The following is a 19155-nucleotide window of genomic DNA, read 5'->3' on the forward strand; positions in this document are numbered from 1 at the left end:
CTGGGTCCAGAGACAAGGAAGCAAATTTAACCTTGTTCCTGGGTGTATTCACTACTATTCTGTGATGGATTCTCTTGTTACTAAAGATGTTAGTTCTTTTAAAATGAAAAATACACGCAAATCCTCAAACACCAAAAACAACTTTTAATTTGATTTAAGAATCCACTCGTTGACTTTAAGTTTTTGACCTTTACAGAAAATGGCTCCTATAATTCCACATTGCTTCATGGCTTAAGAATGTTCAGATACATTGTTATGCTACTTAATGATCTGAAAGGGAAAGTGGACCTGATGTTACAGACAGGGATAGTCAGCTGGCACGGTGAACTGGCAAGGCATGCACATTCAACATCCTTAAGCATTTAATGGGTTAAAAATATCTCAGGAAGAATTAATCATTTCTGTTTGAAGCTGAAAAAGCTTTTACGCAGAAACACAATGAAGGATGGAAACTTTATATTCTTTGGTTCCTTGGACAATAAAAGGCCTTGTCTAGTCAAGACTTGGAATAATTTTTCCCAGGGGGATTATTACTATTTGAGGGGGATGAATAGTATAGTCTAGTATACTCTTTCATCTGTTGAGACTAAAGACCTCTGTCTTTTTAAGAGGGCATTATTTTTGGACTACATTTTGGGACAGGTCAAGAAGTTCCAAAAAACGTACAAATAACACACTTCCTCAACACCCACCTTCTAGCTCCAGTGAGAACAGACTAAAGCCAACTTGGTGAATTGGTCCTCATCCAGAATTCAATTTGAAATGCTATGTACTGAGGGGAAAATGTCTGGCCTGACAGTCAGCTGAAAACCTAAATTCTTACCAGGACTTGAGAGCTACTGTGTGAATTAGAGCATGGGCCTTGGGAAATGAAAAACCAGAACCAGAAAGGAACAAATCATTGACAAGAGGACTCTAAGTTTCATAACAGAACTGTGCCTTCCATCAGACTTTGTGACTCAAACATTTACTAAAGATTAGGTGTGAAAGACCTTGTACTCCAAATCTACATATCAGATACAAAGAGAGCTGCTTCTGAAGGTCAGAGTTGATAAATGTCTGAGCCAGCAAGCTATAAGCCAGAGGACTGCCTATCATCATTAGATTTAAGGGAAGTATTCCACACCCCCCCCCCAAGAATCTGTTGCGACTTCCATTTCTGTAGAAAAAGAAAAACAAAGATTGCAAACACATTGGCATCAGTAAGGCTGAAATGCTACTTGCTGACATTTGAAATAATGAAGCCGTTACCATGCTCCAGTACTTTCATTGGACCCCAGAAGAGAATGATGGAGTGGATCAAGGCGTTGATGCAGTGACCCCAGAAAACCTAAGGGAAAACAAACCAAGGGAGTCAGGAGGCTGCCCCAAACTCTTGACCTCTGTCTAACTCTCAACAAATGCCTCATTGTGAAGTTTACTGGCAGTGTATCACAATTTTCCAAAGCCAGAATATTATTCTTCAAAGTTTTCTAAAATGCATTTCCTCACTCAACTTTAAAAATCAAATAACTGTGCTACTGCAGGATAACACTATTTCACTTTAAAAATATACACATAAGCCTGAGGTGTTAATAGCCAGCCCAAATCGAAGCAGTTAGTTGTGATTAGACTTCTTTTGATTACTTGAGAAAGACAATAAAAGTTTTTTAAAAATCTCCCTACTAGGACATTTCTCTAAATGCTCCATTTTTTGTGCATTTTCTCACAAAACATTATTTTATAAGGCATATCCTTCAATTTTATTCCTTAAAATCTGAGAATTGCTGAGCTAAAAAAAATACAGAACTTTTCATACTTTCAACATTAAATGCATACATTTTAAAAAATGAATTTCAATATTTTATTACTTCAGAGGTTAGTCAAACAATGGAACTGGAAAGTCAGATTATTTTCCAAACCATGAAAAGAAAACACATTATAACTTCATTAGTGTATCTCAATCATCTTTTCTAACCACAGAGATGACAGAAAAACTAAAACTCTGTTAGTTTTATTTTAAAAATCCACCACAGAGACATGCTTAAAATAGGCAAGCTTAAATGATATAGTCTGACAGTACTGGGAGAAGTGAGTCTTACAGATAAACATCTCATAGTTTCTCTTCTTAGCTTTGCTTTTTAAGTGGCTGGTATTTGGAAACTAAGAATCTTAAAGGAACTTCTATACTTTCTAATATGTTTATAAGGGGGAAAAACCAACAGCAACATAACCCAAATATGATCATGTCACCTACATATATGGGTCCTTGGGGTGGCAAAGAAAATATTTTTTCTTACTGAATGATTGTAACAATTATTTTTGGGGGTGGGGGTGTTGATACCAAAGGACTCAGGAGAGGCAGCATGTCATAGATGGCTGGCCTTGGATCCAGAAAGATCTGGTCCTCCCAGCTCTTAGTTTCATGCCCTCTAAGTTTACTTTCCATATGCTCTCAAGTAGTGCCAACTACTATTTATCTTGTGTGTATATGTTGTCTTCCACATTAGAAGGTAAGCTCTTTGAAGGCAAGGATTGTTTTTGCTTTTTCTTTGTATCCCTAGAACTTAGCACAGTTCCTGGCACATACTCAGTGCTTAATAGATGTTTTTGTTGATTGATGAGTTGAGACCTTATTTTTGTTGCATAAAAGCTGTCAGTGCTCCAGGCAGTTCTTTAGATTACAGATAAGCTCTGCTGGTCTGCACTGGTAGAGGGAGTTTTTACCCTGGGAGTTCATTTCACAGATGAGGTCTGTGCCTCTCTCTCTGCAATAAAACAAAGTTCAAGTTTCTAAGAGGCAATATGGAGGGGAAAAAACCCAACAACAAACTACAAATGGTGAAACTAACAAACTGTTCCATTTACATAATTACAAATCAAAGTCTATCTATTTACCAATATTATTTCTCCCCACTTTCACTGTTACCTTATAGGATTTCCCCTAATGAAATTTGGTATATGCCAAATTCAACTAACTGATTCTTAAGAGAAAATTATGAGTTTAATTGCCGTTGATACCTAAGAACACCAATATTTGAGATCTAAATTTAAAAAATGAATCATACATAGAGTTAAAAAATTCAAACAATTTTTATAAATCTTGTCTATAGTTCTGTGTCTCTATCCGACTAATGAGATCAATATATGTTTGGACTGTCATTTGAGACTGAACGTTCCTTTCATGAGTGTGTCTATTCAGTGACGTACACCAGGAACAGTGGGATTAGCAGTTTCCCCATCAGGAAACAGCATTAATCAGATAGATGGCTCAGGTTGCTTAATACATAAATTCATTCTTAGCCTAAAAGTAGAGTTTTTCGGACTCTGGGATATCTGAGTATTCTAAAAAAGAAAAACTGATTCTGTCAGTTCTAGATTATATCTTAAATCTATTAAGATGGAAGCATCTGCTCCTGCTACAACTCTTTGTTCTTTGATATCAGGAGCCACAAATATAAGGTCTTTATTATCTTCTTGAAGTTTTCCTTACAACGTATTAGCTATTCTCTAGAATTTGGAAGTATGGTGAGATGTGAGAGATAAGGCACAATATTGTAGTCCTACTGGGTTTGGGGGTGGGGTGGGGAAGGGAGCACCAAAAGTTCTTTTGGTGATTGATGCAAGGACTGTTGGTGACTGAGAGAATAGTTCCACTACAGAATTTTTGCTTTGTCACAAGAGGTAGTGTTTTTCTGGTTTTAAAAGTCCCTCTTCCTCCTTAATTTCTGTGTCTGACTAAGATTTCCATTTGGTATGCAAAAATAAGTCTCAGGCTGTTTGTTTTTTCTGTTGCATAACCTTTGAAATGACACTCCAGTCCATTTTTGCTGCCTACCTCTCATTCCCTCTAAATGTTCAGGTTTGGGGATCAGCATCACTGAGAAACTTGACCATTTGAAACAATGTGGGAATAGGGTAGGCAGAGGAAGAATATAGAATAGAAAGAAAAATAAACTACTTAAAATCCTTGTATATAAAATTAGTTCCTTAGAAGCTGGGACAACCAAAGGACAAGTTACCTGAAGGGAAAAAAACAACAAAGAAAAGAAAATCATAAAAAAAAAACTATTCTGGCTTATTATTCAGTATTTAAAACTTTGGAGGTTCAATAATTCTTGTTAAAAAATGCCGCAGAAAAAGGCACAAAATTTGTGCTAGTAACAGAGACACAAATATCTAGATACTTTACTGCTCATGGAAATCATGAATTAGGGCAGATACAATTAGAAACTGAAGACCTATTCTGCATCAGAGATAACAGCACCAAAATGGTAAATTTCATTGTTTCCAATCTCCAACATGCAAGGATTTGTACCATGCTTGTCATGAGACCTTGGAGAAAGGATGCTAAGGGAGGTGTCTGTTAGAAGAAACAGAGAATTGCTACCAGAATTTCACTGGAACAGGACAGCTCTCATGATATAAATAATAACCAGCCTAAAATAGTCCTCAGTAACTGATTGGGAACTTGGGTTTTGATCCTATATGCCATGTAAACAAGAAAGGATTCCATGAATCCCAAAATCAAGCAATTTAAGCATATGATTTGGTCAGCTGAATTTATATATACTTTTCTAATTCCCTTGCAGGCAAACTTCCACAACACAAATTCAGCTTACATCTTTGTCTCCTTTGATTGGCAGCCTCTGTTAATCTTGATACTTCCAGGCTTACCCACAACTGGCAAGGAACATGACAGATTTTCTGTTGTAGCAGCCCACAGACACCCTCCTTATGTGTATCCCAGAGAACCCCTATTTTCTTTTTGGATATTTTTCTACACAATGGATATTCCAGTTTTGGAACACACCTGTGATTGATTCTGTCTTTGTGCTCGTTCTTTCTCAACTGCCATGGGGGCTCTGAACCATAGCAAGAAACTAGAGACCACTCTGAGTAGGCAGGATTTTACAGCTTCCCAAACACCAAGATAAAGGGCTTTGTAATCCAAGGCTCATGTAGCCTTATTTAGAGTTGACCCAAAAGCTTTAGACTTTCTACCTGAAATTGCTAAGTGAAGGAAAAGATGAACAGAGCTTAACAATCAAATGGATACAATACTTTCCCTACTCCCCTCCAAATTAAGTCTTCTTTTCCCTTGTTTCCTATTTATATGTAATAATTGTGTTTTCTATACTCCCTACCACCTCTCAATCCCAACCCCTCCATAACATTTTACTGGTTACAGTTTGTGGGGAGGAAATGAGCCCAGTGTTCCAATCTACTGTGATTCAATTTCTTAGGATAAACTGTTGGGTACAACTCAAAGATGACTAGAGCTAGAATATAGTGAGCTAGAAAGGGAGGAGAAGGGAGTGAGATAGCTATGGCATTTTAGAATGAAGTACCTTCAATAATATTTTTTTGCTCACCTTTGTGTTAAATCCCTCAGCATTCTGGGTAATCCTGTAGAGCTGTGGAAACCTGAGCATGCTCTCCTGAGTACAAATCCGCTCAAAGATTCCCAGAGTGAAGGGTGGCAATGCAGTGAAAATCTATACAGAAAGAACAATGATCCATTAAAGTGTCCTGTTTGTTTTGCACACTTTCAAAGTGTTTCAGGTTTACAGAACGATGACTTAATTTTCCTGTCAAGCCCCAACGTGAGAATCCCTGTGATTCATAACTCTCTAAGCACCTTTAGCACAAAGGAAGGGAATCAAAGGATAATTTCTTAATATTATTGTTCCTTCATTGGCCTAAAAATGAATAAATTGAGCCTCTTATAATTACAGGATACATAATAATGATTAGCTAACAAGTCCAGATAGATTAACATCCATTTCCCTCTTTAGTACAGGCTGATGACTGTGCAACACACCCCAGTCAATATCATGGAACTGCACTCAGTTCCAAAGGAACTTAAGGTATGAGTGTATTTTCCTGAAGCTTGCTAAGGCAAAATTTACAATGCTAATCATAAATTCCAGTCTAGGAAATTCTGAACCTTAAATGTCAGGAAAATGAATTAGGTTCATTTGCAATAAGCAAAAACCTAAGTAGGCTGCTTGAAAATTATTAGGATGTAAACATTTACATTTTAATCACAATTGTCTTGCCTCATTGTTATCTAGTATAAAGACATGGTAATCTGTATTAGTGAAACATCCCATCCATGTGCATTTGCTTTTGGTATTCAGTCACTGCAGACTTCCTCCCTCCATTCCCAAATTAGCAGAGATGCCCCGACCCTCAATTAATGTACATAGTGACATTAGAGACAGGCAAATGATTTCTAGGAAGTCTTTAGCCCACACAAGTTAGATGGAGATTGAGATCTGTGCCAGGGAAAGAAAACATTTTTTTTTGGTAAAAACCCATCAGTTTAAAGCACGTAGAGATGAAGTGACTAAGATTAATATAAACCTAAGCCTCATCATACTTAAGTCCTGGGTCTTATCCAGGGAACAGGGCCCAACACTGTTTCTCTAGTCTGTTTTTCAGGTACTCGGCCTAGAGTGATTTTGTTAGGAGCTTCCTGTAGCTTCAGCATAATGAGCTTCATAGTACTCCTGGATGCCTTCCCCATGTCCTAGTGAGAGTTGAAAGGTCTAGGCAAGAAGCAAGAAACTGTCAAACTCAATAGAGAAGACCCCTGAGAAGCTATATCCTCAACAGTAATCATTATCCAAAGAAGAAATGATTTATTCAGTCTGTCTATAAGGCCTGTGTCCAGAACACAAAAAGCTATTGAGTGAGTGGCAGCATGATACAGTGGATAGAGTGTTGGCACAGGAGTCAGAAAGCCCTAGTTATGTATAAAGACTATCTCTACCATTTATTAGTTTGTGACCACAGGTAAGTCATTTAAGCTCCTGGAGACTGAATAGCGTCCTCTGTAAAATGTAGATCATAGAATCATCTGGGCCAAATGACTTGAGATCTTCAAAGACAGCTTAATAATAATAAATGATACCTTTAGTACCTACTTTATAGGGCTATGAAGATTTAATATTATGTAGAGCATGCTATAAACCTCAAAGTGTTATATAAATGCCAGCCATTATATTTTAACAGCTATAAAATGTGAATCTGAAGTGCACTCTACAGTTACAATTCTGGGCACCATTTTAAAATGTTATATGGGGAAATTTCCAAAGAGAGTCAAATGTTTTGGGTTTAAATCTCAGCTTGTGCAACAAACTAGCTATGTGACCTCAAACAAGTTCATGGCTCTAGACCCTGATTTCCTCATCTGTAAAATTGGAGGGACAGAGCTAGATGATTTCCAAGGTCCCTTCCAGAATGAAAGTCCTATGATTCTTACATCAAAGATGATAAGCTCAGAATACAAAGGGCAGTGCAGAGACAACCGGTAGAAATCTGCGATCTTCAAATTTTGAGATACTATGGAAACTTTAGGTGGGTCAAAAGAAGGCTATGGACCGACTTAACACATTTTTTATCTGCATACACACTAAAAAGGTCACCTTAGAATTGTAATCAGGATGGTACTATTTTTTAATGACAAACCAGGGAGGAATAATATAAATAACTTACTTATTTACCATAGGAACCCAATGGAGGGAAATGTTACAGTATAAACACTATTGCAGGACACTGGCCTGTAGATCACCTGGAAGGTCCATAAGTACTTTCTCTGGCCATCTTGGAAAAGCCATTAGCCTAAATGCCAATGGGAGCTAATTTGATTTGCAGTTATTATTATATTTATACTTAAAGTGTTTACCTCCACTCTAGGCAGCATTTTAAAGCTCACTGAAGATGTCCCTAAAGACCTATAAATTATTTCCAAGGTGAAGGGAGGGCAGTATGAGAAGAAATGTGCTTGACTGCATGTACTTTGACTTGTTTGCAAGTGCTGCACGTTGCTATAATAAACATTAAAAAAACCTAGTAAAGTGGGGCTTGATATGTTGGAAAACCCACACCCATGTGAACTACTTCTGTAGGGAAAAAGGAATTATCGAACAATTCTGAATTAAAGTATGAATGGTTAAAGTTGTAAGAGTGTTAGGAATGAATATAGTATTGCTATTAATACCTCAAAAATTGGGTGGAGGGGAGCAGACGTGCTAGCTCAGTTCTAGCTCTCCTTTCTCTTAAGTGGTAGAGAGCCAGAAATAACACCTGGAACACAATCTTGCCAGAGATGTTGACATAGTTGGGTAAATAGTCCTACTAAACTGCCATCATATAGTTACCTAGATTAAGAAAGGTACTTGGAAAGGTTAAAATGGCTATAGACCATTAAGATCTGATGTTGAGATAAAAGAGCCAGAGCATAATGAGAAGTTGCAAAAAATTAAGCTGCAAAACTAAGCCAAAGAATTCAGAGAGCAGACACAACATGGTAGGAAGGCACTGGATTGGAAGTTGATGGATCTGGTTTCCAGTCCTGCCTTTGCATTCATTAGCTTTGTGATCACAGAGAGATTATTTCACCTATATACAGGCTTCAGTTTCTTCATTTGTACAATGGGGAACTGGACTAGACTCACAGAGTGGGGAACCTGGCCTCAAGGCCACATGTGGCCTTTTGACTAAGTCCAAGTTTTACAGAACAAATCCTTTTTTTATGGGGATTTTTTATGTAAAGTTTCGCATTAAGTCAAAGGGCCACACTTGAAGACCTAGAGGGCTATATGTGGCCTTGAGGCTGCAGGTTCCCCACCTCTGCTAGAGTAATCATTCAGGTCTACTCCACTTTGAACTCAGATGATCTGATTTGAAGGTGAAGAAAAAATATCTGTGTTAGTTAAATTGGACCCTTCAAGGAAAATTCTGAACTCACTCAAAAACCACCACCATTTTGCATTAATTGTGTTTTGAATCAATGGCTCCTTAGGCTCTATTTTGGATTGTGAATTTCTTTTCTAAATGTAAAAGAAATCACAGAATTTCAGTGTTGGAAAGGGACCTCAGATGTTACTTACCTCAACCTGTACCTCCATGAAGGGGGACTTACTACCTACAGAGGCAAATAATTTCACTTCTGAACACCTCTAATTGTTAGTTAACTTTTTTCTTATATTACCCTAAATCTTCTTCTCTGAACCCCTCCTCCTTGCTACTAGCTCTGCCCTGATGAATTACTCTTCTAAATGACCATCTTTTCAATATTGTACTTGTGTCATGACATTCATTTCCCTCTCCCTCCCCTCTCTTTACCAGTCTTTTCTTTTCAAGGTGAAACATTCTTAGTTTCCTCAACTGATTCTCATATGACATGATCTCAGGGCCCTTTGTCATCTTTCCTTTGGAAACTTTCCCCCGTGTCAATGTCTTTTCTAAAATGTGGTATCCAGAAGTTAAAAACAGCATAGAGTTTCTACTGAATGAAATCCATTCTCCTTCCCAACTCCAGCTCACTTCTACCCACCACAATCACCTTAAATCACACCATGGATGGTGTCCCTGGTCTGCTGTAAATTATTCAGTACCATATTCTTGATATCCTTTTAGTTTCACTTTAAAAATACATAATTTTTAAAAAGCTGGAAAGGGCCTCTGATTTTTTTTAATGTAATCCTGTTCATTTTATGGATGAAGACTGCCACATTTTACATATTCTATCTTCCCTCATATAAGCTCCTTGAGAACCCAGATTATTTCAAATCTGTCTTGGCATCCTGAACCCTTACCACAATGTCTGACACATAGTAGGCATTTAATAAAATTCTTGGTGACTGAGTGATTCATGACCAAATAGTGGTCCAAGTCATTTGTGCAAGGTCATATATGGTGAAAAAGTACCCAAACTAGGACCAGAATCCAAGTTTGGGGTTTTTTTCCCACTCTATCATGTTACCTCTGCAAACATTATGAAAATTATATAAAAATTTAATCAAGGAAGAATTAGCAGAGAATTATTAAGTTGAAACATTAACTGTTACATCATTTTAAGCTAATCGTAGCAATTTTATTTGCTGCTTATATAAATAGTCTCATTCTGTCCTTAATATAAAAAATTATTGACCCAGTAGCATAAGGGTATAGATTCCAAACCATTTTCTAGCAGAGACTGAATTCACACTGATTCACTTCACCTCCTTTCCAAATTTCACTTGTTTCCAGTTGCACAAATCCGCACATCAATTGGCTAGGGGTATAGTTGATTAGGATTCATGGAACACAGCACAGGTAACTGGTTGACACAGAGTTTGAACTTGTGACGTCCACTAGACTTCACTGGCACAGTTCTCTAGCCAACTGTACTTGCCAACTATAGACTCATATACATAATGTATATGAATTATGTATAAGTATTCCTGACACTTTATCTAGTGATATTTCTGCATGTCCAAAGACTCCTAAGGCTGACTACATAGATGCATGCAGAAAACAAGCTCCCAGAGCACACAAAGCAACTTGGACAGGTCATCAGTATAGGAGGCATTTGTGTCAATGATGCTTTTGTAGAGACAATCACAGGATCTGAGAGTTGGAAAAGGCCTTAAAAAGTCATCTAGTCTCATCCCTTCATTCAATAGGTGAGAAGTTGAAACCCAGAGAGGGGTTAGTACCTTGTCCAAAATCCCATAGAGACAGTATGTGATAGAGCTTGGGGCTTGAATTCAGGTTCTCTGGCTCACTCTTTTCACAACGGCATCCCACTGTCTGTTTAGTATCTCTGAAATACTACAGTATAAGCTAGATTTCCTTTAATAATTACTCCTCGTATTTACCACAAAATCAAAATTGTTGCATTCAGAAGCAATCAAATAATTGAATAACTTTAAAATCATTATAAAAGTAAAATTTTTAGACGACTAATTTAGCCTTGATAGGACACGGAAAAATGAATTCATCTCATCTGTTAGTCAGACTTAAGTAGGAAAACAGTCTTCTACAAATCAATGCAGGACAAAAAGAAAGACAATAATTATACGCTTTACGTGTATCCCTATGTTTGTGAATTCAGAAATAATTTTTTGAAATGGAATATGTTTAGGGAAATTTCAGAAATTTTCAGTTGGCCTAAAGAAATATTAAAATGTCACACAGCCAATTGTTAAAGAAGTTGCAATAGTATTTTATCAAGATATATGGAGTAATAATTTCATGGGGTGATTCCAGAATGATCTGCCATGATTGAAAACACATGTGTAGGGTTAGTGCTTCTGCAGGATGTGTCGTGGCCACAAAGGCCCTAAAGATGTATTTGTAGTGCATGATATGTATACAGATGATTGACTTAGATACACTTCCCAGACATAAACAACGATGGAATGTCACTGAAGTTCTGCAGGCTATCAAATGGAGATGGGGAATGCTTACCACATTGTACAAGCCGATGCACCAGCGTTCAAATAAAATCTGTCCAGAAAATCCATTAACAAAGGCGAACCAAAGCTGAAAGAGAAGAAAGTTGTATGAAGCTTTATATCAATATTGACCTAAATGTTTCCATACACTGAAGAGAAGTGGTATGGAATGTGGACCACCAGCTGGACACAGCTGTGAAGGAATAATTAGCCATAGGACCATAGCAGTTGTTCTTTCATACAATATATTTTTTTCAATGGATCACTATTAACATTTTGAAGAAATTTTGTCTGAGGTACTCTAATATTTCACTGTATATTAGGCTGAAAAATGACTGATAAAAGTAAAACGGCAAATGATCACATTCAAATAAAAACCAATGAAGTATTAATTATTACACACATATATGGCATGCCCATAGGTTTATAATCTAAGTGGGGAGATAAAAGCAAGACATTTACACTGTACTTTGTTTCTACCTTTCCTATGTAACCTCACATTCTGTTTTTCTAAGTAATCTGTGCACATGTGTGATGTACCTCGCTGACTATAAGCTCCTTATGAATAGATTCCATGTCTTCTTCATCTCTGTATTCTACTCACTTCCAAATAAAGTGCCTCATATAAAGCAAGAGGTTAAAATTAATTGGAAAAATAGTAGGAACACAAAATAAAGAGTAGAATTAAAGAAAGTATGTAATCGACTAAATAGTGAGGTGCAGATTACAAATGTAACAGAAGTTCAGAGAATCAAGAGCTCACTGCAGGGTCAGGACAACTGTAGCAAGCTTTGTGTAGATGAGACTCTAGGGTAGGCTTTAAAAGAAAGGTAGATTTTTGACAGGCAGCAAAGAGAGGGCAAAGTAGCTAGAAGATAATCTGATTAACGAGTGAAGAAATCTTGAAGACTATCAGGGAAACAAGTATAATCAATTAGCATTTATTAAATACCTGCTGTATATCAGGCACTTTGCTATACGTAGCTAGACTTGTCCTACAAGTTCATCATAGAGCAGGCAAACAGCACTTCTAAGAATCTTATCATAAAAAAACCAGACAGCTTACGGAAGATATTTTTTGCTTTTTATTTGAAGGGGATTTCAGTTAATAATTTAAAAAAACAAAAGCATTAGAGCTTTTAGTCTCGTTACTATATAGCATATATCAAACCATTCAGGCATTTTGTTGTACTGAATATTTCTCAAAAATAAGTATTTCAAGTTTGCATATCTCTTCTCCCTAGCAAGATGTCACACTCCTCAAAGGAATGGGATTATTTGTTCTGAAACTTTTGTGCTCCTCAATGTGCCTAACGTAGTACTGGCCAGCTAACTGGTGTGCCCATTGAATCAAATTAAATGCCTGAATGTTGGATCACAAAATGATAGAATTTTAGATTTTCAAGAGCTCTCAGTGCCTTACCTGAAAAAGAATCCCTCCCATAACATAGAGGGCAGAGGGTGATCTGGTCATCTAGGTTTGGTTTAAGGGTGTTCAAAGAAGGAGGATCTATTACCATGTACGCAGCCCAGGCCATTTTTGGATAGCTCAAACTACAAGGAAGTTTTCCCTGACATCAAATTTTAATTTTCCTCCATGACTTTTACCCATTGTTGATAGTTCTGCCCTGGTTCTGACTCTGACCAGGCTAATCCTTATAGATTAGCCTGGTACTTATCATGTCAATTTACTACTCAAAGTTTATAATGGCTCCCAACTGCCTATTAGATTCGATTTAATTCTTCTCCCTAGCTTTCAAAACCCTCTATAAGCTGACCTCATCCAACCCAAAGCAACTTTATTTCCTCATTAATCTCCAACATGTACCTCTATTGCCTGATAAAGCTAGTCCCATTTTCCTCACAAAAAATGCCATGCATCTGTTTCCATTCCCCCCCTAGCCTGGAATACTAGTCAAATATTAATTCCATCTAAAGTGGAATTATTAGGTCAGGCCAAATTTCTACCTCATCTATGAAGTTTTATCTCATTAATTAAGATATCCTCAGACTTTCTATAAGAACAATAGCCTATACCAAACATTTTGACGTTAATACTGGTTTATATTGTTTGCTAATATTTCATGTTCATTTGTCTTGTAATCTAAGATTACCATTTCTATTGGGGCAGTGACCATACATATACAATTCCTAATAGGGCTAAGGAGAGCTGGTCCAAACCTATTGACTGACTACATTTAGCACTTTTACAAACATTTATTAAATATCTGCTGTGTGCTAAGAATGCAAAGACAAAAATTTAAAACAATTACATTCCACTGGGGAGGGAGGAGATAATGTTTATACAAATAAGTATGTTACAGGGTAAACTGAAGAGAGAAAGCATACTAATAACTGGGGGGATTTAGAGAAGGCTTGGTCGCTGAAATGGGTCTTGAAGGCAACATTTTCTGAGATGTGGAGATGAAGATAAACATTAGAGGAACTGGTGGATGGCCTACGGTAGGAGTGGGGAACCTGTGGCCTTGAGGACACATGTGGCCTTCTAAGTCCTTGAGTGCAGCCTTCTGAATGAGTCTAAGTTTTACTGAACAAATCTTTTTATTAAGGGCATTTGTTATGTGAAGTTTGGATTCAGTTCAGGGGTTGCACTTGAGGCTCTAGAGGCCCAGAGGGTAGGAGAGGGAAAACTAGACTAGCAGTCTAGTTCTTTTAGATTACAATTTGTGAAAGGAATTAATATAAAAACAAGGTTCAAAAAGTGGGTAGGAACCAGGGCCTTAACTGCCAAGATGAAGAGTTTGCATTTTATCCTAGAGACCGTAGGGGATCACTAAAGCTTTTTGAGCAGAGGAGTCATATGGTTAGATCTGGGCCTCAGAAATGGCAGGGGTGTAGAGTATGGACTGGATAGGGATAGCCAATACCCCAAAAACAATGGGCCCAGAGTTGAAAGAGGGATGTGAATTGCTGCCTGCGGTCAATAATGGAGGGAAGAGATTATTAGAACCACTCAAGATCAGTTCATTTTATTCCAGGAGTAATCCAGGGCTAAAGCAGGGAAAGGCCTGGCCCAGGCATGTGAGGATTGGAAATTCAAGTGAGGATTCAAATCTAGATCTTCTGGCTCTATGTCTAGGGTCTTTGTCTCCACACCACACAGGATGAAGGACAAGGAATGTAAAATTTCTCCAACTTCTCACTCATGCTAAAATTCTCAATCAGCTGGTCAAAGAAGCCAATGCTCGTGAAATCCTGACAATTTCTCTAATCTTGTGGCCTCCAAACTTTTTGATTACCCACCTCATAGGGAAAAATTTGGGGGGTATGTACCCTCAATGGGTATCTCTCTCTATATATACATATATCATATATTTAAATGTATATAAACTTATTAATTATATAATGTCACGCTCTGATTAAACTTACACAGAATAAGAATTAAAAAGATAATATAATATTGGTAATAGAAGTAATAAGAAGCTACTGAATTCTGTTGAGTCGGGGAGTGACAAAGTCAAACACATGCTTTAGAAAAATCACTATGGTAGTTGTGTGGAAGATGGATGAGAGACAAAAAGCCTTAAGACAGGAAGAACAATTAGGAAATTATTGGAAATAGTCCTGACAAGAGGAGACAGGGGCCTGAACTAAGGTGGCAGATGTGTGAGTGGAGAGAAGACAGCAGATTTGTGAGATGTTGTGAAGGTAGAATTATGATTTGACAACCATTGGGAGGTGGGGTAAGGGAGATCGAGGAAGTTGTGAATCTGGAGGCTATCCCCAGTAGCCAATACCCCCACCTAGCCACAAGAGGTGGTGGGTGGTACGGGGAATTGTTGGGTGATAATGGGTGAGGTGGGGAAGTTAGCTGGTGCAGTGGATATAACATTAGGTCTGGAGCCAGGAAGATCTGAGTACAAATGTGGCCTCAGATACTTACTAACTGTGTGATCCTGGGCAAGTCACTTAACCTCCATTTGTCTTAGTTCCTCATCTGTAAAAAAGTGACGCAATGGAGAAAGAAATGGCAAACTACTCTAGTATCTTTGCCAAGAACACCCCATGAACAAAAAGTTCATGGGGTCATGTAGAGTCAGACACAATCGAACGACTGAACAATAACAATAATGGGTGAAGAGGACAGTGCAGTTGTACTAGAAACAAGCCCATGACTGTCTATCCTGGGGAGGGTGGGATGTGAACCATTATCCCACCCTCTGATTAGTTCACCACATACTACTCTGGGGCCATGCATGGCATCCACTTCGGAAACCAACACCCTAAGCAACAGTCACTTCTGGTTTCTCATCAAAACTGATGTTAGCTTTCTCATGTGAGTGCTTTGTGAAGAATTTTGATATGTTTGTACTAAATTATCAATTGCAGGTGTAGCAGGCTTTGAAGGGTGTAACAAAATTGTGCACAACCTTACTCAATTCCATATTTTTAATGCTTCAGTAAAAAATGCCATCATTCACCTCAACTTAAACACTGATTGAGCACCTCCTACATTCAAGCCCAGTATTAGGTGCTACATAAGAGGACAGATTAGATGGCTCCTACTCCCAGAACGTCACAATATAGTAGGGTATGATTATAACTACTGGCTTCATTGGAACGAAAAAAAGTTTAGCATGGAAAGAAATAACAAAAATGGGCTGGGTTTGGTATTTGCTTTGTTTTGACAAAATGTTTGAAAACTAAAACTTGATTTCATTTTGGGATGATCCCACCAGGTGAAATTTGAGGAGAATGAGAACATGCTGTATTTTTAGCATCTCTACAAACTGACTTCACTTTCTCTTTTACCTAATTGTGGGAGAGGTTTCTTCAAGTTGTGTGACATGCTGTGCCATAAAATCAGTCTTTCACACTACCAAATGCCAATCTACACAGAAAGTATGAACACAGTCCAGTTCATAAACACATGTGTGTCATTTTTAATGGAATCACAAGTTACAAAGTAGCATGCTTACGTGCATACAACTGTACACACCATGCTATCAGAACGGATGGACAAAAATCCCCAAGTGATTGTATGTAGTTTCTTAAATTGTGGTTGTTTAGAGAGGCTATATTTTATTGTCTGAGGTTAGTGGAAAAAAAGTCCTGCGCCATAACCTTCTTGTTAACAAGGAATATTAAATACATATAAAGCTTAGTGAGCCAGAGTCTGGCTCAGTTTGACTCAGACTTAGTATGTTGGTAGGAAAACCTGCCAAGTCTTAGTGGCTTGCCAAGCTCCTGGGGTTTTCAGATCTCAAGCACGGCACTGCTACGAGAAAACTGGCCCAATGTTATTAAATGGCTTTTCCTTCTTGGAAAAAAAGATTTCTTTTCATTTTAACTATTGCCTGACTGTCAAAAATACTATAACAGTATTACCTAATTATACTTATGTCTCAGTGAATGTCCATCAACCATCAACAAATATTTTTTAGATTATGCTGACACCTGGATTCTCACCCAACTCAATAGGTTATTTAACTGGTGGGGGCTGCCATCATACCAGGCTGTTTGCACATGAAAACGGTGTTAAGTTTGGCAAAGTGATAAGCTATGCTTGTTTAGACTGTTTTTTTAAAGGTGTGCTGGCAGTTTTCTTATACATTTGTTGAAAGAACACACAAACAGTTCTCTGATTTCTTAATGAGAAGAGTTACAAGAGATGATTAATTTTGTAGTCTATGCATGAGCTGGTCTGAGGGATATAAGAAATATTAAAAATTAGTATGCTAAATTAGTAAAATATCATCATGATAGTGACTCATTCATACTTAAATAAAATGAAAGGGGTTGAGAAAATTCAGAAGTCTGAAAGTCTATGTCACCCATGATTACCCATGACTACTTCATCAATCAACAAGAACTTATTAAACACCTGCCATGTGCTAGGCACTAGATTAGGCACTAGAGATACACATACAAAGCTAAATAGTTCCCACCTCAACAAGCATACATTCTATCAGGCTAAAAGTAACTATGAGATTTGATATTCTATGCATTTGACTTAACCATCATATGCCCATAGGCACCTAGGTGGTACAGTGGAGAGAGCGGTGCCTGAAGTCAGTAAGATGAGTTCAAATATAGCCTTGGACACTTTTACTAGCTGTGTGACCCTGGGCAAGTCACTTAATTTTTGTTTGCCTCAGTTTCCTCTACTGTAATATGGGGATAATAACAACACTTGTCTCTCCCAGAGTTGTGAGGATCAAATGGGTTAATATTTGTAAAACACTTGGCACAGTGCCTGGGATATAGTAAGCGCTACATACATTTTAGCTATCGTTACTATTATTACCCAACAAAGAAGAAGTCCACATTTTCAGTCTTTAATAGATATAGACCTTTCATAGATCCTCAGCTAGGAAAGACTCTACACAACAGTTAAGAAAGTATACAACAAAATGCTAGCTTCATTAAAAATAAATCCCTATGATTTAAAGCATATTTCTTCAGCATTGTCAACAGACACATGGTTCACTTTTGCTAATGGGGATGAAACCAGAAAATAAAACTTAATGAAAATAGAAAATGTTCATTTTTTAGTTCTCAAACTTCCTGAATAACTTTTAAAAAAGCAAACCAAAAATATCAACAGGAAAATCAAGTTGTATCTCTAAAATTGTTTCCATTCCAATTAAGGAAAGCAGGAAAAGGAAAATTTGAATGATTATATGCAAATAAATGTAACATTACATTTATATGTTCCTTGAACTTAGACTTCTCTTGGCCCGTTCAAATGATAAATACTGCATGAAGTTTAATTTTATGGCTGAATATGAAATAGGAAAGGGGAGCCTGGTAAATGTTAAGAAATTTCCTTCAGATATTTATTTTCTCAGCACTACAGAATGTTTCTATTATTAAAAAAATTCATGTTCACAATATGGGACATCAGGTAAATACAAAATTAGGATTTCAAAAAAGAGTTTAATTCTGACCAGATGGGGTATGCACATTTAAATTGATTTTTTTTAATAAAGGATTCTTGGCACAATAGATTTTAACAGCTCCAAATTGTGTCAAGGACTACTTAGATTTTTATAGTTCAAGGATTAGACTCTTCAGACCAAATATAGTTCTAGGGGACCAAACAGCTCAAAAACTAGTAATGGGATAATAAGCCTTTCATCTAGAGGTAACTAGTTAGAATCTTTTCATTTATTAATGGCATGGTTATTATCAACTTTTTGATAGTGATAGGGGGGTTTATTTTTTAAAGGAATGGCAGCAATATGTATGACATGATTTTAATTTATGAAAGTACATGTGACTATAAATTCTATTACTTATTAAAATAAGGTTTTCACCTAATTGTCAGGTCAGGGTAAGCAGACTGAGCAGCAGTCAATGAATTGAGAGTACCAGAAGTCTGATCCCCATGCAAATGACTTCCAGTGATCTGACAGAGCCATATTACCTCTTTGTATACTTTTTTCTTACCCACTACTTCACTAGAATGTTGCAAGGAGAAATCTGAAGACTTCTCTAAAGCAATGGTTCTCAAACTTTTTGGTCTCAGGAACCCTTTTTTACGTTTAAAAATCATTGAAGATCCCAAACAGCTTTTATTTATATGGATTAAAGCTGTCAATATTTATCATATTAGGAATTAAAACCAATCATTTAAAATATTTATTAATTCACCAAAAATAACATCAATAAAGCCACTATATGTTAATATGAATAACATATTTTTATAAAAATAACTACAGTTTAAAAAACATTTTAATGAGACAAGTGGAAGTTTTATATATTTTAGCAAATCTATTATCTGGCTTAAGAAAAAGTAGCTGGATTCTCATATGCTTCTGCATTTGTAATCTGTTGAAATGTTGCTGTGGTTGGAGTATATGAAGAAAATTCAGGCTCACAAACATATGTAGTTGGAAAATAGAGGAATATTTTAATCGGCAGATAATGTCTAAGAATTATCATGAAGACAGTTTTGAACTTGTGGACCTCCTGAAAAGGT

General features: G+C 37.0%; 1 protein-coding gene across 1 annotated transcript in view; it reads right to left on the reverse strand.

The window, feature by feature from the left end:
• Positions 1-19155, reverse strand: part of ATP8A2 (ATPase phospholipid transporting 8A2) — a 759667-nt gene that overhangs the window by 176633 nt on the left and 563879 nt on the right. Inside the window, exons 28-30 of the mRNA XM_036745978.1 lie at positions 11224-11298; positions 5355-5477; positions 1252-1330 (exon numbers count right to left, since the gene is read on the reverse strand). Coding sequence (XP_036601873.1) covers positions 1252-1330; positions 5355-5477; positions 11224-11298 — 277 coding nt within the window. The remainder of the gene's footprint in view (positions 1-1251; positions 1331-5354; positions 5478-11223; positions 11299-19155) is intronic.

The sequence above is a fragment of the Trichosurus vulpecula genome, chromosome 2, assembly GCF_011100635.1.
Source record: "Trichosurus vulpecula isolate mTriVul1 chromosome 2, mTriVul1.pri, whole genome shotgun sequence".
NCBI lineage: Eukaryota > Metazoa > Chordata > Mammalia > Diprotodontia > Phalangeridae > Trichosurus > Trichosurus vulpecula.